The 26,096-nt window shown below is 44.3% G+C and overlaps 1 protein-coding gene across 5 annotated transcripts in view; it reads left to right on the forward strand.

Annotated features, from left to right (window-relative positions):
- The window catches only part of SBNO2 (strawberry notch homolog 2), a 225,367-nt gene that overhangs the window by 127,015 nt on the left and 72,256 nt on the right, over positions 1-26,096 (forward strand). For 2 of the 5 annotated variants that reach the window (XM_027853164.1, XM_027853165.1), the window contains exon 1: positions 21,152-21,451. The exons of 2 other annotated variants lie outside the window; for them this stretch is intronic. In XM_027853164.1, the coding sequence (XP_027708965.1) occupies positions 21,407-21,451 (45 nt within the window). In that variant the 5' untranslated portion in view covers positions 21,152-21,406. Of the gene's footprint in view, positions 1-17,123; positions 17,260-21,151; positions 21,452-26,096 lie in introns of those variants that run through there. One more of the 5 variants, XM_027853163.1, reaches the window with a different exon arrangement.

Genomic DNA, 26,096 nt, shown 5'->3' on the forward strand with positions numbered 1-26,096 from the left:
CTGAGACATCTATCAATGAAGGTGGGATTAGAATTGAAGCTGCCATGGGAAGAATTAGGCCAATGTGGAGCCTGCTGTTTGCCTGGGAGGGACAGCCCAGGCCAGCTGCCTTGTGGGTTCCTTAGCCTCTGAAGCAAACAAGGACCGGGAGCCTGTGCCTCAGTCCATTTTCCAGTCTGCCAGATTCTGTCTCCAGCCAAGGTTGGGATTCTGGGAGCCACACCTTTGATGAAAAAGAATTTTCTTGGGGACCTGCTGCTCAGAATGCCCATAGTGCACATTTTGATGTGAAATTTTTGCATCTTTACTTCCAGGGACAACTGAGAACTTAAATTCCTAGTTCTCTTAAAGGACGACTGCCTCCTAAGTCAGGTAGAGGAGTTCGTTCCTAGCGGTTGCTTTCATTTCCCCCCAAGTTGCTAGTTTCCTGAGTTTCAGTTCGAAGTTGGGGAGTTACTTCTGGGACTGAGCGGTTTGATTTGACCATACTGTCTCATGTGGTCTTTCTCCCTTTTTGCCAGTGGTGGGCTGGTCCCCTGAGTCTCTGGTGAGTGAGCTCACTTACTGCCTTGGTGCTCCGTTCTAGCGAGGGTCAAGCCCTCAAATTTGATCCCAGCATTTATGGTTTATTGGTGATCCGTTCTAGAGCCAGCCCCTGCTGGAAGGGCAGCTAGAAAATACTAGTTGCAGAATCAACTACTACACCCAGCTGCCTCTCCTACAACATAGAATATTAGAGCTCGAAGTGATCTAATTGATCATTTTACGGGTGTGGAAACTGAGGCTCAGCAGGGGAAAATGACTTGCCCAACTTCACACAGTGAGCTCATTGACAGTGCCAGACCTAGGGCTTCTGTTTCCCCAGGCCCAGAGTCTTGTTCTGCCTCACTGCCCCCCCCAGCCGGGTTCTCTGAGACAGGTCCTAGACTTGCTTCCCACTTTTCTAGGGATAAAGCTGTGCCCAGCATCATGTAATTCAACTCATTAAACATTTATGGGGTCATAAATTGATAGAATTCAGAGAGGTAATTAATGCAATTCAAATTAATTACTTCAATTAAGCTCTACCACTCTTACTCTTTACCTCTGCCTATTGAAGTTCTCAGTCAATCAGCAAGTACTTACTAAGCACCCATTAGGTGTCAGACACTGTGTTAGGCACTGCAGATACAAATACAAAAGTTGCCAACAACAACCTTTCTTCAGAGGGCTAGGAATCTGCACCAGGTCCCTTAAAGTGGGAGAGCTGGGATTAAAACAAAGTGCGTTTTTCTTTGTGGCATTCAAAGCCAAGCAGTCTCTTCCTCTTCTGATTTTCCCATAGTGCTTTTTGTAAACTATAAATTAAAAAAAAAAACTCTAAGTTTTTATTGATGTCTTTTGTTTTTTTACTTTACCAAAATTACCCTCAGTATCCCTTCTCCCCTCCCCTCCCAGAAAGCCATCTTGTATAGCAAAATATATATATATATATATATTTTTTTTTTTGCTTAGGCAGTTGGGGTTAAGTGACTTGCCCAGGGTCACACAGCTAGTAAGTGTCAAGTGTTTGGTCTGAGGCCGGATTTGAACTCAGGTCCTCCTGACTTCAGGGCCAGTGCTCTATCCACTGCGCCACCTAGCTGCCCCGGCAAAAAATATTTTTTAAAGACTCGATCCCTGCCCAATGGGCAAAATAATTAGTAGGTAGGAAAGGACTGAAAATATGCACACGTCCCACACCCCGGGACCTCCTGCCTCTGTGAAGGGGTGGACTCAGGGTTTCTTTTCATATCTTTTCTTTGGGGGTGAGTGGGTAGAAACAAACATTCATTAAGCTCCTGCTATGTGACAGGCACTATGCCAAATGCCCTACAAATGTTATCTCATTTGATCCTCACAGCCACCCTGGGCAGTAAAAGCTATTTATTATTATCTCCTTTTTACAGCTGAGAAAACTGGGACTGAGAGAGGTTAAGTGACTTATATAGGGCATACATCTAGTAAATGTCTGATTTAAACTCAGGGCTTCCTTTCTCCAGACTTTGTGCTTTACCCAAGTGACTCACTTAGTCATCTTTGGGCTCTAATGGCTCAGAGTGAGTGTAAATAGAAGTTGTTTCTATTTTGCCAGAAACCCTGAAGGTCTTCCTCTCCCGGGTTTTTTTTTTCCCCCCCACTATGTAAAAGAGGCAGTTCTTTGTCTTATTTCTCACCTAGCCTTAATCACTGAATGGGTGTCATCTCAGACAAACTGAGACCTGGGAAAGACCTTCGCTTGAAAAGGCCAAGATCTCCCACTGCATCGGGCCATCTCTAGTCGTCCTGATTTATATCTTGCCACAAGACCTAGATGGCTCCAGAGGAGAAAGTGAGGCTGGCGACTTTGCACAGCCCTGCCTCACTTAAATCCAGTTCCCTTGCAAGTCATAACGTCATCTTCCTGATGTCAGTGGTCCTCTTCAAGAACAAAGGACAAACAAAAACAATGCTTTACCCACTGTGCCACTTAACTCTGTCTAGGTACCATGGAACCATGCTTCTTTATAATTTCACAACATTCACTTTTGATTTTTTTTTTTGGTGATTCTTTCTATTTTAATTGTTGTGCTCATTGTATATATAATTTTCTTGACTCTCTTTGCTTCACTCTGCATCAGTTCATGTTCTTTTTATCTGATCTATCTTATTCATTATTTCTTACAGTACAGGAATATTTCATTACATTCTTATATCATAGTTTCTTTAACCACTTCACAGTTGATGGGCATCTACTTTGTTTCCAAATCTTTGCTGATGATGAAAAGTGCTGTGATAAAAATTTTGGTGTATATGGCAACTTTCTTCTTATCAGTAGCCTCCTTGCAGCATAAGTGGAATCTCTGGGTCAAAGGATATGGATCCATGGTTCATAATTTGTATAATGGTTAAACTGGTTCACAGCTCCACCAACAATGCAGTAGTGTGCCTATCGTCCCACAACCTCTCCAACATTTACTATTCCCATCTTTTGTCTCTTTGCCAATTTGCAAGGTGTGAGATAAAATATCAAGGTTGTTTTGATGTTCATTTTTCTTATTATTGGTGATTTTTAGAGCATTCTTTCATGTTCTTATTCATTTCCAATTCTTCTTTTGAGAATCCCATGGAATTTTAAATGGTTCTTTCCTTTGCCCCTATCACACTCTGTCTTGTGTCTTAGTCATTTTTGTACCTGTCCTATCCTTCCTACCAGACTGGAAGTACCTTGAAGGTGGGCACTGTCATTTTTTATCTTTTGTCTTCCCACCACCAAGAATAGGGCTTTGGTATTTAATAAGCATTTATTACTAAATTGAATTGATTCACTGTTGTACACTAATCACTGCCCTTCAGTTTGCTGTTTGTTCTCTTTAAAAAGAGAGAGGGCCATGAAAGCATAGAGCTGGCAGTTAGAGATCATCTACTATAGCTACTTCATCTCATGCATGAGAAAAGAGGACCTAGACATGTGAAAGGGACTTATCTGAGCTTTAAGAGGCATTAATAGGTAGGCTAGGTTTTGAACTCAGATCTTCTAGCTCCAATTCTAGTCATCATGGTAATAACACCGTTGTACTTTAGCTGCTGACTCAGAAATATGTACTTTTTACTCTTGTCTCATTCCTAAACCATACCCCCCAGCCCCCCTCCTTTGGAGTCATTGCAAGTTAAAGCAAATCAATGGAGTTCTTCTCAGATTCTCCTGGCCCTGGTGTTGTGTGAACCAAAGGGTTTCCTGGAAAACCAGATAACTGGATTGGTATCTGGACTCTGGGTTTGCCCTAAATGACAGGCAGAGAGGAGGGAGGTGTCTGCATGGAGAGCAGATTTTGGCTTCAAGAGGCAGCTGTTTGATGTTGTTCAAAGACAATTGGATTTGGAGGCACAGAATCTGTAGGTGGGGAGACCATCCACGCCGGCCTGTGTCTGAGCAGGAGTCTTCTCTGTAGCCTCTGTCTGGACCGAGGAGGAGGAGGAGGGGACGCCTGCTACCTCCCAAGGCAGCCCCTTCCCCTTCAGGATGGGCTTATTTTTTCCTGTAGAGCCTAGTTTTGTCTCCCTGAATCACCTCTCATTCTTGGTTCTGCCCTCTAAGACCAAGCCAAGTTGGTGGAATTCTTTATTTATGTGAGAACTTAAATCCAGTGATTGATCTCCTCCTACCCCTCTCCAGGATCATCATCTTCCATTCTTTCTACTGATTCTTGTATTGAAAGGTCAGGAAACCTGGGTTCAAATCTTGCCATGTATGTGCTGTCTGACCTTGGGCAGAGAAGGCAGTATGATATAGGGGATAGAAAGCTGGTCTTGAGCCAGGAAAGTCTGCGTTGAAGTCACTCCTCTGACCTATCATGGCTGCGGGACTCTGAGCCAGTCACTTTCTCCTTTGGGTGCTCTCTCCAGGCCATGCTCAAAGACTCTTAAGGTACAGAGAGCAGCCGTGTCTTCTGAAGTGAGGAAGCCTGAGGAGGGAGGCATGTTCTGGCTTGTGACAGAGAGGGCTGAATGGGGTCACATTTTTCACCTGTCACGTGTTGGGGTTGGAGCACGTGGCTGCTATGTGAGATTCCTTTCAGTCCCAGATCAAAGGAACTGAGAATGTTTCATTTCCCTTGATGCACACAGTGTGGGTTAGTTTATACCTAGACCATGAGGTTCCTGAAAGCAAGAAATGAGGCCTTGTTTTTGATTCTCCTGAGGTTCTGAGTGCAAGGTTTTGCCCAGAGGTGATAAATGTTGTTGAGTGAATGAATGGGCAGTGTGTCTTACTGAGATTTTAAAAGACTTAATTCAATTCAACAAACGTTACTGAGTACCTACTATGTGTCAGGCACTGCCGGATGCTAGAAGTACAACAACAAAAACCAGGCTGGAGTTCATGGTGGGCACATGACCCGTCCAAAGCCACAGAGCGGGAAGAAGAACCCGGGCCCTCTGCAAATGCAGAGCAGACGTGCTCTCCTAGGGAATGAGTCCCCCCCACCCCCACCCCAAACCCACAACTTTCTTTCTTGCGTATTTTATTGCCCATTGCTATGTTTTGATAGTGAGCTGTGCCTTAATCACTTGGTCCCACAGAAGTTGAGCTGGAAATGAAAGGTAGTAGAAAAGAAGTGGGTTTTAGGTCTTTAAATGTGTATAGAGCCTGTGGTCAGTTTCACTGTTACCCCACAAGTGACTCCTGTCCTTTTTCTTCCCTTGTTCACTCTGAAGTACGTGGTGCGCCAGCCAGGTCTGGTCATGCTGAGGGAGAGCTGGCAAGGCCTGGAGAGCTTCATTCGGCAGAGGGCAAAATCGAAGCCTATCCCACGGTCTCTGTGAACAAGGACTCTTTCCTTTTGTCCTAGCCCAGGGCCTGACATGTACTAAGTACTTAACAAATGCTTGTTGGATTGGATCTGGAACAGTGAGTTCACAGGTCGGCTAGTGGATGTTGTCAAAGCCTCCTCATTGTGAGAGGACTCTTTAATGAAAGGAATTGAAGTAGAAAGACCTCCAAGAACATCTAGGGGGAGCAGCCTGGTCCAGCCAGAGGAATACTGCCTCTGAAGGCACAGCGTCTGCCTGGCTTTCAGTCCCACTGCCGATGCTTCCTACCCATGTGACTGTGGGCGGCTGTAACCTCCCGGAACTTAGGTTTTCTCCTCTAAGATGTGGGAGTTGTTCTAGGTGGCTCCGGGGGTCTCTTCCAGCTCAAGATCCATGACCCTAGTCTATTCCTGTCATTGTACAGCAGAGCTGAGCCCCCTCAAGGACGAGTGACTGGCCCAGGATTTGAACTATTTCCCCTGACTTCTAATCCCATGATCCCCCTGGGAGGAGCTGCCTTTGTGGATTGTGAGCTCCCTGTCTCTGGGGATGTTCAGGTGGAGAGCGTCCAAGTGACCCTACCTCAGGGACATATTCTCTGTCTAAGGACACGTGGGGTACCAATGACCCACTCTGCTGGTCAGCGATAGCTGTTTGAGTCCTTAGTTTACCATAGAATCATCTATATCAGTCTCCTCTCTTGTCAGGCCAGTTTTCCTTCCTAACTTTTTCCCAGGAAGGCCTGATGAATTGGAAAAATAAAGATGCTGTTGGGTCAGCAGACTTGCCCACTGGCAGCAGGAATACATTCATTCTGTTGGGCAGCTGACACCCACTTGGGGCTCATCTTGTTTACTTGGCCTTTCTTTAAGGAATGAAACCTCAGTTGTTGGGAACTTCTCAGAAGAATGGAGGATGAAGATTTGTGGGGCAGCCAGTCGCCTCTGACTGCTGGGATTATCACTTCCCTCTCAGACACTGTTGGTAAAACCCAGGCATGCGTCCTTGATGGGTCTAGGACTTGAACTGTGACTAAACTGAGGGTGTAAATGGAAAGAATATATGGGACTTGGAGATGCAAGTTTGGATCCCATTTTTGACACTCAGCCTGGACAAAGCAGACAGCTCTCTGAACCTCAGCTTACCAATCTGTAGAATGGAGCATATGGATGTGGCATCTGCCACACAGGCTAAAATGATGTCATGTATGTCAGGAGCTTTCTGAGCCTTTCCAGAACTCTGGAAATGTCAACTTTTATTCTTTTTGGAGTTGATAGGCTTAGGTTCAAATTCTTGCCTCCCATGCTCCCTAATTATGTGGCTTTGGCAAGTAATTTCTTGTTACTCCAGCCCTTGGTTTCCTCCTCTGTACATTTGGGATACTACCAATTAGACTATGTCTGCCTCTCAAGATATGTACCCCTCAACACATCAAGTCAGAGCACAGGATTTATGTGGCTGACTGTTGAGACGCGGGCCCTGCACCCCCAGCACAGCCGTAGAATGGCGGAGCTTGGGGAGTCCCTCAAATGCAGAACAGAGAAGCAGCCTCAAGGTCTGTAGTGGACAGAGGGTTGGTCTGAGAGTCAGAAGGGCCCACGAGTGTCCACATGATCCACGTGATAAATCACTTGACTTTTCTAAACCTCAGTTTCCTCATCTGTAAAAAGGAGATAATAATGGCACCTACCCCACAGAGTTAAACCAATGAGATAACATAAGTAAGATGCTTCTAGTTCCATAAATGTCCCTTATTCTTCTAGAACCTGAGGTGTTGGAGCTAGAAGGGTCTTCAGGCTGACAGAGACGGAGAAGAGCATCTATTCCAGTTCTTTCTTGTTACAGTTGAGGAAATTGCTGCCAAGAGCAGAAGTGAAATACACAAAGGCACGTAGTGAGTTAGTGGCCAACCCAAACCTAGAGCCCTGACCTCCTGACTCCCACATCATCTTTGCTCCTTCCCCATCCTTACTGTGCCCTGTGTTGTATTTGGATGATTGTGATCCAGTCAGAGTGGATGACGTGGCATGGATCTGTCTGTAGTAGTCACATTGGGATATGTGGCATGCCCATGAATCCCCCTGTGGGAATAATGATAATAATAATAATAATGAAAAGGCCAGCCTGGAATGCAAACAGGCTTGGGCTGTTTACTGGTAGGGGAGAACAGCCTTGTGAAATGCAGCCAGCTGGGTTATGTAACTGCAGTGAAAATGGCTTCAGCTTTCAGAGACTGTTTTTGCTCTGCTTTTTAGCTGGGGCCATTGTTCCAAGGCCTCTGCTGGGTTGAGGGGAATGCTAGCTTCGATCCCGGATCTTAGATCAGGGAGCTTCCAGCTTTAACTGAAAAGACCATCTGTCTGTCCATCGTCCCCGGCATCAGTGGCCTTTCCTTTCAGTCTCACTCTTTGTTTCCTCCCTAGAGCTAATCCTTCCCCATCACAGACTAGAAGTGGGAGTGGGAGCCACTTCAGAGGTCATCTAGTTATAGGGCTGACCATGTTCCACCCCCAACTCAGAAATAATCAGTGGATCGTTATTCTCTAGACGAAGATACAAACATCTTAGCTGCATAGTCGTGGCCCACCATAGTCTGACTCCACTCCACCTTTCTGAACTCATTTCATGTGGTTCTCCTTTACACACCCTCCAGGATACACTGAAACTAGACTCCTCTTTCCCCACCTGGTTTTTAATGGCCCCCGTCACCTTTCCTGCCTCTTCCTTTGCACACATACTTGAACTTCTAGAGACAATGACCTCCCCTCACTCCCGCCCCAACACGCCATCTTTTGACTCAGGGCATTTTTACTGGCTGTCCTCTGGGCCTGGGATTCTCTTCCTCCTCATCTCTGCCTCTTGGCCCTCCCTGGCTTGTTTCGAGGCTTCACTAAAATCCTGCCTACTGTTAGAAGCCATTCCTGATTCTTCCTTAATTCTGGGTCTTCCTTCTGAGATTATCTCCCATCTATACTGTGTATATTTGTTTGTATATAGTTTTTTCATGTCCCCCCCACTCCCCCCCCATTAGAATGGAAACTCCTTGAGGATAGGACTATTTTTGCCTTTGTGTCTCAAAAGCTTATGGAAGTGATTGTTGATCAAAATAAATTAATAACAAATAAAATAAAATAAAATAAAGTCTACATTCTGTCACTTATCTCTGCCTCTGCACAAACTGTCCTCTATGCTTTGCTTATACTTCTTCCACATCTTTGCTTAACTCCAGGGATCATCTCAGGTGTCCCCTCCTAGGTAATTCCCTCCAGTTTTTATTGCTCCCTTCTTCCTAAAATTGCCATTTATTGCTTAACTGTGATCAGTGACTTATTTACAGAATACACCAAGCTAGGAGGGATCTGGAATACATTGACTGGCAGCCTCAGGATCCAAAGGAGGGCTAGGAGGGCCTTCACCTGGAGAAGAGTTGTCTCAGGAGGGAGATGACAGTGTTTGCAGGACCATCTCTCCAAAGAGTCTGGAGAATTGTTTTGGTGGCCTCAGAGGGCAGAGCTGACAGGCAGAAAGAGTGGGGGGTGTCTGTGTGTCTGTGTGTCTATGTGAGAGAGATACCCTCCCCACCTCCTCCCCACCTCCATAGGAAGGAGGAAGTAATAAGCATTTATATGGTACCCACTGTGTGCCAAAGGCCAACTAGTTTATTGTAAGAAAAAACTTCCTTACCAATCGGAGCTATTCAGATTTGAAAAAGATTTCCCTGGAAGGTGATAGGCTCACCTTCATTGGAAGTCTTCTGGCACAGGCTGGAGAGCCTGTTTTTAGGGATGTCATGGAAGGGATTTTTGTTTAGTGAATAGTTGTTCTCCATGTTGACAGAGTTTCCTTCCGATTCTGATGTTAGTTGTTCAGTCAGTGAAATCACCAGGTACTGTACTAAGCTCTAGGGATAGAAATAGAAGCAAAAGACAGTCCCTCTGCTCACGAGGCTCCCCATCTAATGAGGGAGACAATAAGCAAGCAAATACGTGCAAACAAGCTCTAGACAGAGTAAATGGGAAATAATTGAAAAGAGTCAAGGTAGTAGAATTAGGAGGGGCTGAGTTGGGGCCCACCATTTTGAGCCTTTCTTCAGCTAGCTAGTCTGTTGAATTTGGGGGAATCTGAACAATAATAATATTTTTGGCAGACATTTCTGTGGCACTACATGGTTCACAAAAGTGCTTTCTATACACGTCCTAATTTGATCCTTAATAACCCTGTGAGGTAACTAGGTAGTCCATCCAGGTGTTATTGTATAGGAGAGGAAAATGACTGAGATTGATCTGCCTGTAGTAATACACCTACTAATTAGTCCAAGGCCAAGAATGGAATCTAGTTCTTCCTCTTTGAATAAGAATTGGATGAAATCATCTTGGAGCTTTCTTTCCATTCCTTTGCATCAGGTAAGCTCAGGGGTTCTTCTGCCTCCCGCACCGTCATCTCTAGGTTCTGGAACTGAGCGTAACAGGTGTGGGGAGCTTTGCTCAGTCTAGGCCACATGGAGCTTGGCAGTGCTGGGAATGTTGGGAGGGAAGAGAAGGCAGCATGTTTAATCATTGCTGGAAGCGTCTTGCCAGACTCACTGATGCTAACCATGGGATGGCAGGGCAAAGCGTTGGGTGAGAGGGTGCTCTGGGGCTATGGACGCTGGATGGAGTGCCGGGAGGGTAGAGAAACACTGTTTCAACCTCGGGGTGTGAAGATCATTGGTCTTAAAGTCAGGAGACCGAGTTTGAGTCCCAGCTCTGATGCAAGCTTGTTTGTATGACCCTTGGCAAGTTACTTTGGGCCTCAGTTTCCTCATAGGTAAAATGGGGATAATAAATATGTTCCCTGCTTCAGGGGTATTGTTGGGGAGGGAGGTGAAGTAGAGGCAAGCATCTTGAGCCTGTTGATTTGGGAATTGGAAGAGGCAGTTCAGAGTAGTGGCCGAAGCTCCAGCCTTGGAATCAGCTAGGCCTCAGGGCAGATGTGTGGGGGGAGATTTTGGGTTAGTTACTTACAGTGTTTGCCTCATAAAGTTAGTGAGAAGCTCAGATGAGTAATAGATATAAATTGCTTTGTAGAAGCTGGAGCGCTGTGCCAGGGATTCCTGCATGGGGCGGGAGGTTGGGTCAGATGCCTTCTGACGTGTCTTCCAGATCCAATTCAAGCATTTTAGGTTCCATCCCATCCACCCCACCTTTGGCTTGCTCTCAGCTGCCTTCCACGCAGGGGTGGCCTCAGAGTCTGGAAGGAGGAGCTGGCCGCTGTCAGCAGCACCAGCATGCGGTAGATAGTAGACGTGTCTCTACTCAGACCCAAGTGAGGTACTCACTTGGGCTCTTAGGATTCCTTGCCACCTTGCCCTGTAGGGGACAGAACCTGTAGTGGGTATTCAAGAACAGAAACAAAGTGGTTTCTGCTGTTGAAGAGCTTGTGGATCTGATGTGCACTGGGATGGCCAGCCCATGGACCTGATCCGTCAGTGTCGATCTCCGTCTCAAGCAGGCACTGCCGATAGATAACAAGCTGGATCCAGAATTGAGGAGGAGGAGGAGGAGGATGAACTGGATTGAATTTAGGAAATTGTGTAATGCGTTCAGTAATCCCTGAAGCGTAAGTCCCAGCTTATTGACATCAGTATTGTTCAGGGATGCTCTGTGTCTGGGAATCGTAGAACACAGTCTGTGAAAAATGAAAATTGCAAGTTGGCCCAAAGGACAATGCAGAGACACGATGGTCACGAATCACATGCAACATACTGTCAACCAAGAATCATACCCAAGAAATGACAATAAAACATATATCATTACGAGGCACCGGACTGGAAAAGAACAAGGGCCAATCACAGAGGAACAATTTGTGTGTGTTCTCTGTTGGTCTTTCTGTGATTATGTCAGATTGAGAAGAAGACGCCCAACATAACAGGTACCCACAGGAGGATTGTTGGGAAGGCCCAGACGAGTGTTGCTCTGTCCGCGATCCTCTATCCATTAAAGGGAATGCCCACATTGATGAGATCATAGATTCTTCCAAGCATTGCAATGGAAGCCACTGTTCTGGAACTGACTATCTTTTTTGCTTCTTCCTCCCTGACAGAGCCTCACCTTCTAGCTTAGATTGCTTATTGCTGAGCCCTTCATTACCGCATGAGACAGAATGGAAAACTGATTTTAGGAAGGGGACAGTAGCAAACCCTGCTGTTGTGATATGTTCAAGGAAGTGAGCGGTTAGTGGAGTGAAGAGAGCAGGGTTAATTTCCAGCTGTCTCTTTGGCTTTCGTAGATGAGGCCCAGGTTTGGTTGGCGTCCTTGAGAAGTTATCTCTGCCCTGTTTGCCTTCCAGTTGGCATAATAATAATAATAATAATATAATTAAAAAAAAGAAGAAATAAAAGCTGTACATTACCAGGTTTGACTCTGTACCTTTGGAACTATAAAATGAACTATAACTGATTTGGAAAGTACCTGAATAAAAACCTTTACAATATTAACACAACATAGGGCCCGTCATCCTGACAGAAAGAGGAATAATTCTTTACTTGAAAAGGAGGAAGGCTGATAGACTTGCTTAGATCACAATAGAAAGGTAGAAAACTTTTGGAATAAGCAGGCAGCATTTCATGTTCTTGTTTCTTCAGTTGTTTCAGTTGTGAAACTCTCTGTGACCCCATTTGGGGTTCTCTTGGCAAAGATACTGGAGTGGTTTGACATTTCCTTCTCCAGCTCATTTTACAGATGAGGAAACTGAGGCAAGCATTGTTAAGTGACTTACCCAGGGTCACACAGCTAGTGAGTGTCTGAGGCTAGGTTTGATGTCATGAAGATGAGTCTTCCTGGACCAATAGTAAAGACTGATAACAAGTCCCTCCCCTTGGATTGGTTGAATGTAACTAAAAGTGACTTCCCTCCTCATGTTGCCATGAAGCCACTAACATCCAAGAGTAGGATCAAAAATCCTGCCACAAACAACATTTATCTGACTTTAGCCAACAATATATTGACAAGGAAGCATTGAAAAAGTGACCACATCATGCAAATTTGTCGTTAGGAGCTCAGACCTAGTGAGGAATGTAGATTATACAGGCAGCAGTGCGTGCTGCCAAAGTTCAGGACCTACTAAATGCCTCACGAGATGTGTCCTTTAGTTAGCATCATACATGCCCCTGGTGTACTCTGCAGTCCAGGGCCCCTGGCCTCCTGGCTGTTCCTCAGACACCACCCTGCATATGTCAGTTCCGAGCACTGCCGCTAACTGTCCTTCTCTCCCTCCTCCCTTCCACCTCCAGCTTTCCTGGCTTCCTTCAAGTGCATTCTCTCTGAGACCACCCCCAGTTTATCCTGCATGCGTCGCTTATGCGTACAGAGCTGTTTGCCTGTTGTCTCCTTCATTAGATTCCTTGAGAACAGGACCTGGTGTTTGCCTTCCTTTGCGTCCTCAGGCTTAGCACAGTGCCCATCGCACTGTAGGTTCTTAATAAATGCTGCTTGACTGACTGGCATCAGAACATCCATGAGCTCACATGTGACAAGTCCTCAGCCTACAGATATAGGCCTCAGAATATCTGAAGTAACCCATAAGCTATACTGGAATTGGACCATCATCAGAGAAACAAATCCAAGAATAGAATTAAAAGGCCCTCCACAGGCAACATTCCTATGAATTTAGTCAACTAAACTTGCCCACAAACACCTGGACATAACATGGATCAGTAAAAACTTAAGAGTAACATTTTGGGTACACTATGGTGGCGCAGTGAATAGAGCACAGCCCCGGAGTCAAGAGGACCTGAGTTCAAATCTGGCGTCAGACACTTGACACTTACTAGCTGTGTGACCCTGGGCAAGTCACTTAACCCCGATTGCCTCAGAAAAAAAAAAGCAAAAGAAAAACATTTTGATAGATAGTGCCACCCCACATACTCATAATCTTCACTCTACATGAAGTAAAAGGCTTTCAGTGTATAGAGATGTGGTCAGGGTGATAAAAATCACATGGGAACAGGCCCAGAGGGTCATGTTATCCCTACTTAGGCCTTTTTGCCTCCTTTAAGGAGCCTTCAGAAGATGAGCTGGTAACCTAATACTTTGACTCAACTTCCAAAAGCAGCTGCTTTCTCAACTATGCAGTGGTCCACAGGATGTTGAATAGAAAGGAATATTAGCAGGATAGTGACTTGCCCCAAGACTATTTCTATCTGAAATAGAAAAAAGTATGAGAAAAAGATTAAAATGTTTTGTAAAAAATTAAAGATGAAAAAACTTTGAAGAGTTTTTCAAATTTAAAGAGATTAAAAATTAATGATTTTTCTTGTCCCCTTAAAAAGGATGAGAAAAATGCTAATAACAACAATAAAAAATAAATTCCCATTTCCATATCACTTTAAGGTTTGCAAAAGCACTTCCCTCCAGATACCTCTGTGGAATTAGGTCATGAATGTGTTATCTCTGTTTTAATAGGGTAGGTTATAGGTTTAGAGAGGTGAGGTGATTTGTCCACATCTACCTAACAGCAGATAACAACAACTGACTTCCAAGTTTGCCAAGTGTTTTTTTTTTTAACTTAGTTGTTCTTCACAACTCTTTTAGCCTCAGCTTCCTCATCTATAAAAGAGTGCAATCACTTGCCCATAATGACACAACTAGTAAGTTGGGGTCCTGGGATTTGAACCCAGAGCTTCTGACTCCTAAGTCCAGTAATCAATTTCAGCAGTGCCCTGCTATGGACACACAGCTATCCTTTCCAAAGGTCTGGGTTATATACTTACCCAAGAGGGTGTCACACATGTCAGAATCTTTCTTGAATCATAGAATCCAGGAGTTAGATGGGACCTTGGGTCAGAGAGTTTATAGTCCAGTGCATTACCAGAACCAGACCCTTTACCAAAGCATCCCTGGCAGTGATCATCCTACTTGCATTCAAATGTTTTTGGTGATAGGGAAGCTGTTGAGATGACTTGATCCATATTTAGGAACCTCAGTGATTAGGAAGTTTTCCCTTATTTTTTGGCTGAAATCTGCTCCCTATAACTTTCCTTAAAAAAAATTTTTTTTTGAACTTGTTTTCAACAGAAACAGACATTTTAGGATGTAGAAAAGAATAGTAAAGATGATGGTTCTAAAATTCTGAATTTCTTATATGGTTTTTTAAAGTGTGTATTAAACTGAACAAAGGAATAACAAAATCACCCCATTTGTGTTACTTTCTGAATTTCATTTTGTTTTCTTCAGTGTATTTTAAAATGTCTTCTTGGTGTTCTTCTCTTTGTTTTTAAAATGTTTTGCATCTCTTGCTACAAGCTAATTCTGCCCTCCCCAAATAATGCTCCCTTAGAGCAAGTGAGTATAGTAAAGCCAAAAAAAAAATGGTAACCTAATGATCATATCTGCAAATTGACATCTCGTTCTGTACCTCCAACTCCTCACTTCTGCTAAGCGGAGGAAGTCATGCCTCATTATCAGTCTTTTAAATTCATGACTGGTCACTGCTTCGATCCGAGTTATTGACGTCTTTCAGAAGTGTTATCCTTTACATATTAACGTCATCATGTCAGTTTTTCTAGTTCTGCCCATTTTACTCTGTCTCAGTTCATACAACTCTTCCCAGGTTTCTCTGAATCTGCCATGGTCATTTCTTACATCACAGTCAGTGAACATTTATTAAGCGCCTGCTATGCACCAGACACTGTAGTATTCAAGCACATTCTTTTACCACAAGTTGTTCAGCCATTCTCCAATCAAAAGGCCCCTATTTTATTTCCATGTCTTTGTTACTACAAACAGTCTTGCTTTAAGTTGTTTTTGTGCTTACTGATCTTTTACCTCCTTGGGGTATCTACCTAGTGGGGCTTGCTCTGGATCACAGGGTATCTACATTTTGATGACTTTGGGGTGTGATTCCAAGTGGCCTTCTCACCTGCATCAATTGTGCATTAGTGTAACTTTACCCCTTTCACCTAGAGAATGCAGCTCTTGGACATTGGTGACTGTTTCACTTGTGTCTTTGTGACTCAGGCTCCTAGTGCCATGCCTGGCACACAGTAGATGCTTAATACTTACTGATTGATTGATTTATTGGTTCTAATTCTTTCCTGTGGCAGTGAAGTCACACAGTAAATAGAGCACCAGGCCTGAAGTCAGGAAATCACGAGTTCAGATCTAGTCGTTTACTAGTTGTGTGACCCTAGGCAAGTCACTTAATCTCTGCTTCATTTTATTCATCTGCAAAATAAGGATAATAATAGCACCTACCTCCCAGGGTTGTTGTGAGGATCCAAGTAATATAATAATTGTAAAGCGCTTAGCATAATGCTGGGCAAATAGCAAGCTTTATATAAATGTTAGTGACCGCCACTAGTACTGTTAGTGCCATTCTGGGGCCAGGCAGAACAGAGCTGATATTTCTTACCCGTGAAAGCCTTTCAGATCCTAAAAGGCAGTCATCAAACCTCCCCTGCAGCTAACCATCTTGAGTTCCTTCGCTGTCCTGATTTTCCTCCCTCAAATGTAGAATGAAGGTACTCCTTCCATGCCAGTGAGAAACTTCCTCTGGTTAACTTTTAACTTAACCTTTAGTTTCCTGAGTCCTGAGTCTACAAGAAGATAAGGAGTTTAGTTGTAACGGGCAAGATTTCAGCTGGTTTTAAGGAAAGACTGCCCAGTCTTGAGGATGATTACTAAACACAGGAAAGCCTTCTCAGAAATGAGTCCTGTTCTGCCTCTAACTTGTCCTGTAACTCTGGTTAAGTCACTTCCCTTCCCTGGGTCTTTATGAGGGGAGCTGGATTTCATGACTTTTGATACCCTCTCATCCTAAAAGATTTTCATTCTGTGACTGGAGTTTAAAAAAAAAAAAAAAGGTTGATTTCCAACTGTCTGGGGTCAAATTTATAGCCGCAGAACTTATGGGTGTTGGTACTCAACGTTTCATAGACTTTGGGGAGGATAAAAACCTGTGTGGACTATCAAATGAAAACACAGAATGCCATTTCCATTAGGGCTTCCGTGTTTACAAAGTGCTTTCCTCACAACCATCCTTCGAGGTGGGGAGCCTAAGTGTTACTTTATTTATTAATTTTACTATTGATATAACTGAAGTAACATCCTAGATTGCTGTAAATGCCAGCGCCAAACCCTGAATGCAGGGATCTTGACTTCAGGACCAGTGTTCTTTCCTCTGTGCACTGTTACCAAAGGCTGTCTGCCCTAGAGCATATTTCCAAACACCAGCCTCAAATAACTAGGAAGATTATTTCCATTTCAGATAACAAATCGATGAAGGGCTTCCTAGTCCTGCCTTTAAGTCATTTATTCATCTGGGAAACAGTGCTCTGGACCTCATCATAGACATTGATGTTATCGGTCTTGGGATCCCTGGCCTCCTTGGGCCTTCCTGGAGGTCCTCAGGCAAAAACTGGCTGGATGCTTGTCAGTTCTCTTGTAGAGGGGCTCTTTTTCATACATGAGTTGAACTAGATGACCTCTGAGGTCCCTTCCAACTCCAAAATTGTGTGATTTGGTCAGGAAAAGCATCCTGAGAACTGGAATCTGAGCAGCCCTGGGCTTTGTGGTCCAAGAAGTCTTTCCTAGCTGCCCCAGAAGGCCCAGGGAGGAGGATGACTCCCTCCCATCCCCCCGGCAGAAGCCACTGTGACAGCTGGCCTCCTTGAGTTCTCGGATGGCCAGCCCTCCTGACGGGAAGACAGACGTCTCTCGTGGCAGCCTGCCAGAGGAAGGGAAAAAAAAATCAAGGTTTTTTTTTTTTTCCCCTTTGCTACCCCTTTATTGGCTACAGCAGGAGCAGCAGCTGCAGCAGAGCTGCAGGGCAGGCCCCGGCCTGGCACTGAGCTTGAACCTGAAGGGGTTTGTACTTTCTGACTGTTTCTCCTCTTCAGAGCTTTATGGAGTGATGGGAATGGAGAGGAGGGTAATCCACAGCCTGCTTGCAGCTTTCTCAGCTTGGACCAAGGTAATGTGGTTACCTCCCTGAGCCCCAGTTCTGCCCATGCTGTTCTTGCTCACAAGAATATGAAGGAAAACTGAGGACAGCCCATATTGGACCATTCCATAAGAACTGTGCCACATTCAGTGGGGCTGTGTTTAATGGGATGGGTAGCTTCTGGTGCAGGGAAAGGAAGTTTGGCAAAGTTTCCTGGATGGTGCTTTAGGGAACTTTTGTTAGGTGGTCTTTGTTCTACCAGCCCTAGCTGTCCTGGCTAATCCCAGAGGGCCTCCACAAAGCTGATCCAGCAGACTTCCTGACTTTAGAATTCTGAAGCACATCCACCTTCAGTTTGGGTCCGAATGGGGGTTTTTTCCTAATCACTTTTCTTCCTCGACTTCATGGTTAGCATTTTCCATCATGTCTGCATCTGTTACAGAGGTGATCTGAGGGAGTGGAAAGAGTACTTGACTTGGAGGCAAAGGCCCTGGCCCATTCCAGCCTGCCCGCTTCGACCTTTCCTGGTCGTCTGGCCGTGGGCAAGGGATGGGTGGCCTGGTGGGAGGCAGATGATGTGGTCGTGCACCTAAGAACTGACTTCCACACAGGGGGAGAGAAGTTTTGGCTATCCAGGAACAGTGTGGTGTAGTGGAAAGAGTACTGGCTCTGGACTCACTGATGCCGAGTTCAGATCTCTCCTCCGGTACTTTTTACCCATGTAACTTCAAGCACATCACTTAACTTCCCTGGATCTCAGTTTCCTCATCTGTGAAATGAGAAGTCTGCACTAGAAGGCCTTTGGGCTACCTTCCAGGTCTAGATGTATGGTCTTGTGACCTCTCTGCACTTATTTTTGTCATTTATAAAACAAGGATAATAATACATGGCCTGCCTCATGGGATTACTGTATGGAATGCAGTACACAGTAGAATAGAAGCTTCTTGAGGACAGGAACGTGCTTGTTTTTGTGTCCCTATTGCTTTGCACACAGTAGGTACATAATAAATATTTTTCATTGACTTGAGGGCATCGCTTTGTAATTATAAAAAAGCATTAAAAAGAAGGGTTTCTCCTTAGTCTGATTTTAATTTGGAATACCATGTACCTTGTTTTCTTTGTCCAAGGCCAGCTTTTCTGTCGTTCAACATGGGTTTTTGCCTAGATAATTTTGAGCCCATCTAAGAGAGTCCATTTTCAGATCAGTATGGGGAGGTGAGAAAGGAACAGGCATTTATCAAATGCCTCCTGTGTGCCAGGTACTTTGCAAATATCTCATTTGAGCCTCACAGCAGTCCTGGGAAGAAGGTGCTGTTATTGTTCCCATTTTACAGAAGAGAAAAGCGAGGCAGGCAGATGCTGAATAACTTGTCTTAGGGTCACACAGCTAGTAAGTGTCTGAGGCTGGATTTAAACTTGGGTCTTCTTGACTGGGCTCCCAGTGCTCTTTCCACTGGGCCATCACGCTGCCTAGGGAGGAGCTTAATAAAAATTTGAGCCGTGCAAAAATGGAAATATTGCTTTTATAGTCAGTAAGCTGCTTGTTTATGGAAGTATTTGTGCCAAGGCTGGATTTCTCCTTCTTGGGGATGTGATAAAGGGTGTTCCTACTTCAGGTAGAGGTTATTCCATCTGCTTTCAGAGATCTCTTCCAGTCTCGATACTCCACAGTTCCAAGGACCTTCCTCCATGTTCCCACTTTGAAGCTTCCTTGGAGTAGGACAGTGTGGCTAAGGGTGGGGCCCTGCATGGGCCCAGCCCCAGGAAAGTAGAGTGACTCATCTCTGAGAATCATTGTATTATTAGGGGAAGAGTGGTACACTGGTATTGGTCCAACCCACTCATTTTACAGATGAGTGAAAGGCCTGAATTTGAATCACCCAGTTTTGCTACTTCAATCAGTCAGCAAGCATCTAGTAAGTGCCAGCTATATACCAGGCACTGTGCTAAGTGCTGGGGATACAAAAAAAGGCAAAAGACAGTCCTTGCTCTCTAGGAGATCACAGTTCAATGGGAAAGACAATTTCCAAACAACTATGTACAGGGTGCATTGGGGATCATTTCAGGGGGAAGGCACAAGGATTAAGGAAGACTGAAGAGAGGCTTCTTGCAGAAGGTGTGACTTTAGCTAAGATTTAAAGGGAATTACTATCAACATATTTCTTTGATGGCTTTGGACAAGTCATTTCACTTCCCTGGTCTCAGTTTCCATCTCAGTAAAATGGCAGAGTTAAGACCAGCTAGGTAGTGCAGTGGATAAAGTGCCAGGCCTGGAATCAGGAAGACTTGAGTTCAAATCCAGCCTCAGACACTCACTAGCTGTGTGACCCTAGGCGAGTCACTTAACTCTGTTTGCCTCAGTTTCCTCATCTGTAAAATAAGCTGGAAAAGGAAATAGTAAACTACTCCAGTATCTTTTCCAAGAAAACCCTCAAAAGGGCTCACGAAGAGTCAGTCACAATGGAGAAATGACTAAACAACAAGCCCAGATAATCCCTTTCACTTCAAAGACCCTAGACTTAGAAAATTCAGATTGGGACCTGGGGATATATGGCCAGTCTCCTGCTGCCCATATCTCTCTTTGCTCCCTACACTAGACAAATGCCCTTTTTGTCACTGAGTCATTCCCTTTTTGGCAAAAGGCAAAAGCAAGCTGCCCTGGGTGAAGCTTGACCTAGACTTTCCTTATCACGTTTGTCTAGAACAGGGGTGGAAAACCTGTGGCCTCGAGGCCACACATGTCCCTCTAGGTCCTCAAGTTTGGCCCTTTGACTGAATCCAAACTTCACAGAACAAATCCCCTTCATAAAAGGATTTGTGCAGTAAGACTTGTACTCAGTCAAAAAGCCACACCCGAGGACCTAGAAGGCCACGGTTTCCCCACCCCTGCATCTAGAAAGTGACTTCAGAATTAGCCTATCCTCAACAGGAGCCCCGGTGCTTCCTGCTTTCCCTGGGACATTAGACAGGTGATCTAATTTGAAGAAAGGATTTAAAAAGATCAGCGTCCACGGAGACTTTGAGGGGCTAGCTAGGTCATCAGACTCGTTCCTGTGCTTGTGGTTTGGTGAGAGAAGAGATGATACTGAGAGACCGGGGGTGGTACTTGTGGGATGCTCGAGCCGGGGTCTGTAGGCAGCTTTTGAATCCTTGAATGTTCAAGCCAGAGTGGTCTTAGAGGAGCTGTCTAGTACATACACCTGAAGGAACTGAGGCCAGGAGATGAAGCATGGGGAGCAGTGTGAGTGTCATGGCAGGAGCTTTAGACTTGGCATTATAGGTCAGGAGGCCAGGGCCTCCTCTGACACTTAGTTACCCAATCACCTCTGAGAAGGTACTTTCCTCCAGTGGACCTCAGTTTCCTCAGCTACAAAATAACTGTCTCTAAGATCCCTTTCCAGCGTTAGAATTCTCAGATTTCATGTGACTAACCCAAGGTCACACAGTAAGTTAGTGATATCTGTCAGGATTGGGTCCTGAGATTTCTGAATCACGGTCTCTTCTGAATCACTGCCTCTTAAAATGCTTGTTTTAATATTTGTCTTCTGTCAGTCTTGTTTTTAAAAAGATAGTGTCATGTTCCACACCCTCTCTGGGGGGGCTGTGTGTGTGTGTCTGTGTGTCTGTGTGACGGACACAGAGGGAAACTGCAGGCCAAAGCCTTAGGATCTTTGACTCCCTGAGAGAGAAGAGTGAAGGGAAACCGGCTGCCGCCGCAGCAGGAGCCAGGTAGCTGGAGGCTTCATTTCTGTCCCTCATGAAATCAAAGCCTATTGAAGAGGTCATCTTTGTTTACAGTGTCTCGGCAGCTCAATTACACCACATACAGTAATTCTCATCACACTGCCGGTAATTTCACCGACTTACCAAGCAGACATCATTTCCTGAAAGTCAGCCCTGGTCTTAGAGGAAGTAAGCTCCGAGGCTCCATGACTAAACAGTCTATGCAAATCTCCCGTGCTTGCGGTCCTCTCCCAGCCAGGGCTGCCACCTCCGGCTCCTTGCTGTCCTGGCCAGTTTCCTCTCTGGTGGTGGCCCGGGCCCTTGGCAGATATCTGAAGGCTGCTCTTTCTGCTGCTGATGTTGCTGCCGCTGTCACGAATGTATCTTTCTCCCTGCTTGGCTGTGAAGGGGGAGCCTGTCCTGTGGGCTGCTCTGAGCCCAGTGTCCTTGTAGCATGGCCCAGATGCAGTTTTGGCTACAGTTCTCAGCACTTAACCAGGTAATCCTGCGCATGCTCCTGTCTCGTGCCTGTCCCTTGTTGAACTTGGATGATAGAGCCCAGATCAGAGTTCAGTTTCTGACAGTAGGCTATTGACCAGCAAGGCATTTTGGTGACGCTGGAAAGGGGGGGCTGCTTGGGAAGGTGTAATACTACACTTCAGGTTTCTAGTGGCTCCTCGGATATCCTGTCTGCTAGTCTTAGGAACTTTTGGAAAATGTAGAATTGGGTGTGAGATGACATGGAGGCTGGAGACCTGGATTCTACTTCTGGCTCTTGCTTTACAACTCTGTACAAATCACTTTCCCTTTCAGTGCCTCAGTTTCTGCATCTGTTTGCTAAAATGAGGAAATGGTGGTTTCTAAGGTTCTTTGTTCTGTGTTCTAAGGTACCCTCTAGTTCTGATTTCCTGTTCTGTGAGTCTGCCCTATTCTTTCCATTCTCCCCCCTACTTTAAACCCCTTTGATTAATGGCATTACCCTTGAACCAGTTCTTCAGAAATGATTGTCTGGGGTTTGCAGGAGCTTGAGGAGACATATAGACCTTGAAGAACTGAGAACTTTTGTTGGACCAAGTGTGTTTGGACTTAGAAGGACAATGCCTGATGTAGTTAAAACAGAACGCAGGAACTCAGATGCCTGGGTTCTCATTATGCCGTGCCACTGCATTTTTTAGATCCAGTGGACTAGTTATGTGGCCCACGATAAATTGCTTTCCTTCTTTAGGTCTAGCTTTCTCATCTGCACCAAATAAGGATAGTGGTCCTGTGCACCCAGAATCATAGCTGTAAAACTGGAGGGACCACAGAAGTCACCTCATCCACCCCCTTCATTTTACCGATGAAGAAAAGGAGGTTCAGAGAGCTTGACTTGCCTGAGGGCACAAAGGGAATTCATGTCCTTTGCTTCTAGAGCTCGAGCTCGCATGCACTTTCTACCAGACTAGCATACCTCTTGCTCTTGCTTATGGCACAGAACTTTTGTGAGGATCAAATTGGGTTTTTTGAAAGCACTTTACAAACTCTGAAGAACTTCCTATAATACTTCAGCATCCTCAGATTCATCTGCATCCCCATCATCTCTACCAACTCCAGTTGCACCTCTTCCATGCCAAGTAGGTCTTTGAGAGTTGTTGTGGCTGGCCCAGTTCTCCTTGCAGCCTTCCTGGTGGTGAGCACTTTTGTACTTAATGTGGCTAGACCTCATCTGCCCGACTATATAGCTGGGCCCATGTTGTCTCTAAGCATTGCCTCAGGATCATCTCCAACCCAAGGGAAAGAAGCACAGGGGAACTTGAGTAGAACTCTACAAGTTGAGGATTGAGGTAGGATCTTTGGCGAATTCTGGTCTGCTGAAATCCTGGCAAAAGGTCTTTAAACTTTGATATGTGTGAATCGCTTGAAGGAAATGAGGATGTTTTACTTGGATAAGAAAAAGCTGCCACAATTGCTGTCTTTAAATCAGGGAAGAAGGATCGTCTTTGTTCTCCTTGGCTCCAGAATTAGGAACTTGGGGCTGAGGGTTCTCACAAGGAGGAGGTTATAAAGGAAAATGGCTTATTCAGAGCTGTCAAGGAATGGAGTAGCTGCTGTTCTTGGTAGTAGTGAAGTCCTCATCATTAGAGATCTTCCAACAAGCTTGTGGCAGATCAGTCCGCAAACCTTTATTGTGCGCCGAGGTACTTACTGTGCTAAGCTTCAGGGATACAAAAAAAGGCTTGTTGGATATATCATGAGGGAGATTCCTTCTAAGAGTTGGATTCAGTTGGCTTAGGGTTCAGGCTCTGATACCCTGATTCGGAAAGGTTTGAAAGCCCTTTAGCAAGCAAAATGCACTATATAAGAGTATAAGTGTTAGGGGCCAGTGTTGTGATGTTAGTACTTGATTCACAGACCCAGGAAGCCCTTGTTGCTTCTTTGAACCTCAGATGGTGTGAATTTGCTGCAGTCTCCTGTCTTAGGTTTCTAGCTGCTAACCTCTTAGACTGTATTAGACAAGAGACCTCCTTCTTTGTCCCCTAGGCCTAGGCACATAGTAGGCCTCAGGAAATCGTTGTTGGCCCTTTAGTTGATTTAACCACCTCAGTTCTCACTCTGGGTTAGAAATCTCAGCTCTGTTATAGCCTCCCCCATCTTTCCAAAGAATGTTTCTGGGTGCAAACTTTCCAAATTTAGTGTTTCTTTATTTTCACATGCTATTTTTGAATAACATGTTGCTTAGTTTGAAGAAACTGAAATAGCTTCAACAGCTGCAGTTTGGAAGAAAATGATCTTGGAGTCAAATCTCTGTGCCAGAAACACACAAAACTTTACCTTTTGTTCCCTATATTTTGTTTCTTCCAAAGGGAATAATAATAATAATCCATATTTCTGGAGCACTTTAATAAACTATTTCTCTCCCAATGCCATGGAGCAGGGAGGTCTCATCATGAGATTTGTTATCCTTGTTTTACTGAAACTGAGGCTCAGATAGGTTGTAGCATCATCAGTTTTAGATATTAAATATACCTTGAAGTGGTCATATAATCTAGCCCTCTTCTTTTACAGATGAAGAACCGAGGCCCAGAGAAGTAAACTGAATTGTCCAAAGTCACATTGCAGATAATAAGGAGCAATGTTAGGATTAGAACCCAGGTCCTCTGGCTCTAAGTCTAAGACTTGTTGCCTTACATTTTGTTGTCTCTGTGGGCCAGGGTGTCAGAACCCAACCTTAGACCTCATTCACCAAGCTCCAAGTGCCAAGGCACTTTTTGCTGTACTACCTTGGCATTATTGGCAAAGGCATTCTTCTCTCTTTGAACAGGTTTCTTAGTAAGCCCATGTTAGTTGCTTGTTAGTTGTTAGTATCTCTAATAAGATGTGGAGTTACGGAATCTTAGAGCTAGAAAAGACTTGTTAGTACTGTAGCATAATAGAGGCCTGAACTTGGAGCTCAGAGACCTGGGATCCAGGCCTGGGCCCACCACTTATTTACAAGGTCTGTGAGTCTGAGCATGTGCCTTCCTTCTCCAAGCTTCATTATCCTCATGTGCAAGATGAGAGTGTAAAGAGTTATACTACCTGCCTTCCAAGGGCATTGTGAGGATTAAATGAGATGAAGTCCTTCCAACCAGAAAGCACCCTGTTATTGAGAGGCAGCCTGAGGTAGTGAAGATGATAGGGTCATTGCTGTAGAGCTGGAGGGATCTTAAAGATCATCTAGTTTGAATACATTATTTTTACAGATGAGGAATCTGAGGCCCAGAGAATTGAAGTCACTTGCCTAGGTTCTGACAACTAGTAAAGGTCAGAGGTTCACTTGAACCAAGGTCCTGACTCCAGAATCAGTGCTCTTTCTATTATCATGTTTCCTGTTGCAGGAGATCTGGGTTATAATCTTGACTCAGGCATTTACTGGTATCAGACTGTCTCATATTGGGCTCGGCGCATGACCTCTGACCTCATCTGCTATTTAAGGATAATAAAGCTTTGACCTAGCTTGTAGAGCACTCAGCACAATGCCTGTCACATTGTAGGCACATAATAAATATCGACTGACTGACACGCTGCCCTTACAAAGTGGGTTTGAACAAAGTGCTTTGTAAGCCTTAAAGAACTATAGCTATAAAAGTAAGTCATTTTGTGAGTGAGTGAGTAAGCTGCAAGTACTCATGTCATGTATTTGTGAGGTTTAAAAAAATTCTCAGCTTATAACACTTTCAGTGAATAAATAGATATTTTCTGAGTTGATGGTGGGTACTGGGCACCGTGGTGGAAGTGATAGAGGTGAGATTAGAACACTCTTGACCTTTCACTGTCCCTGTTGAACTGAATCTTATTTCTGACATCATAGACTCAGTGAATCTTCTTAGGCATAATCGATTGCATTTGTTTTTGCCAAGGGTTTTTAGTAATAATCATAACTCACATGGCACTGAGTAAGCTGGGAGTTTAACAAACTATTAGTCTGTAGTATGTTGAGGTCTGAGCTTAATAAGTTTGTTTTTGCTAAGTAGGGGGTAAGTTGATAAGTTTATTTAAAATATACCATGTTCGTGGCTAATATGGAATTGTTTTGTGTGATTTCACATAGATAATGATATTGCTTGCCTTCTCAATGAGTGGGAGAGGGACTGAAGGGAAGGAGAGACTTTGTAACTCAGAAATTTTAGAAAGGAATGCCAAAAATAAATAAATAATGAGAGGGCATATCTCAACATTAATAGTTTATGTGAGAAGAGAATGGATGCTCCTTAAACACAGAGGCTTTTATTTTTTATTTTTTTCTTTTTATTTCTATTGCCCCCTACTGTGCCTTTATATAGTATGCACTCAATAATTGCTTGTTGAAGCATTTCTCTGTAGCAACAACAAAATCCAGGAAAGAATTTTTAAAAGTCAAGTCCCTTTAAAAATCACTATAGAATGCTGTAAAATCTCTGGAAGCTAATCTAGCAAAGCACTTTGAAGACCTCTATCGATACAATGACAAAACGCACTTTACAGATATCAACAATGGAAGGGTATTCCTTGCTCATGGCTGGGATATATCATTACACTACCTAAATTAATTTAAAGATTTAGTGTTATAACAGTCAAATCAGCAAGGAAATACTTTATGGAATGAGACAAAATAATAAAATTCATTTGGAAAAACAAAAAGTCTA

This window comes from Vombatus ursinus, unplaced genomic scaffold, assembly GCF_900497805.2.
Source record: "Vombatus ursinus unplaced genomic scaffold, bare-nosed wombat genome assembly UNPS02009918.1, whole genome shotgun sequence".
Classification (NCBI taxonomy): domain Eukaryota; kingdom Metazoa; phylum Chordata; class Mammalia; order Diprotodontia; family Vombatidae; genus Vombatus; species Vombatus ursinus.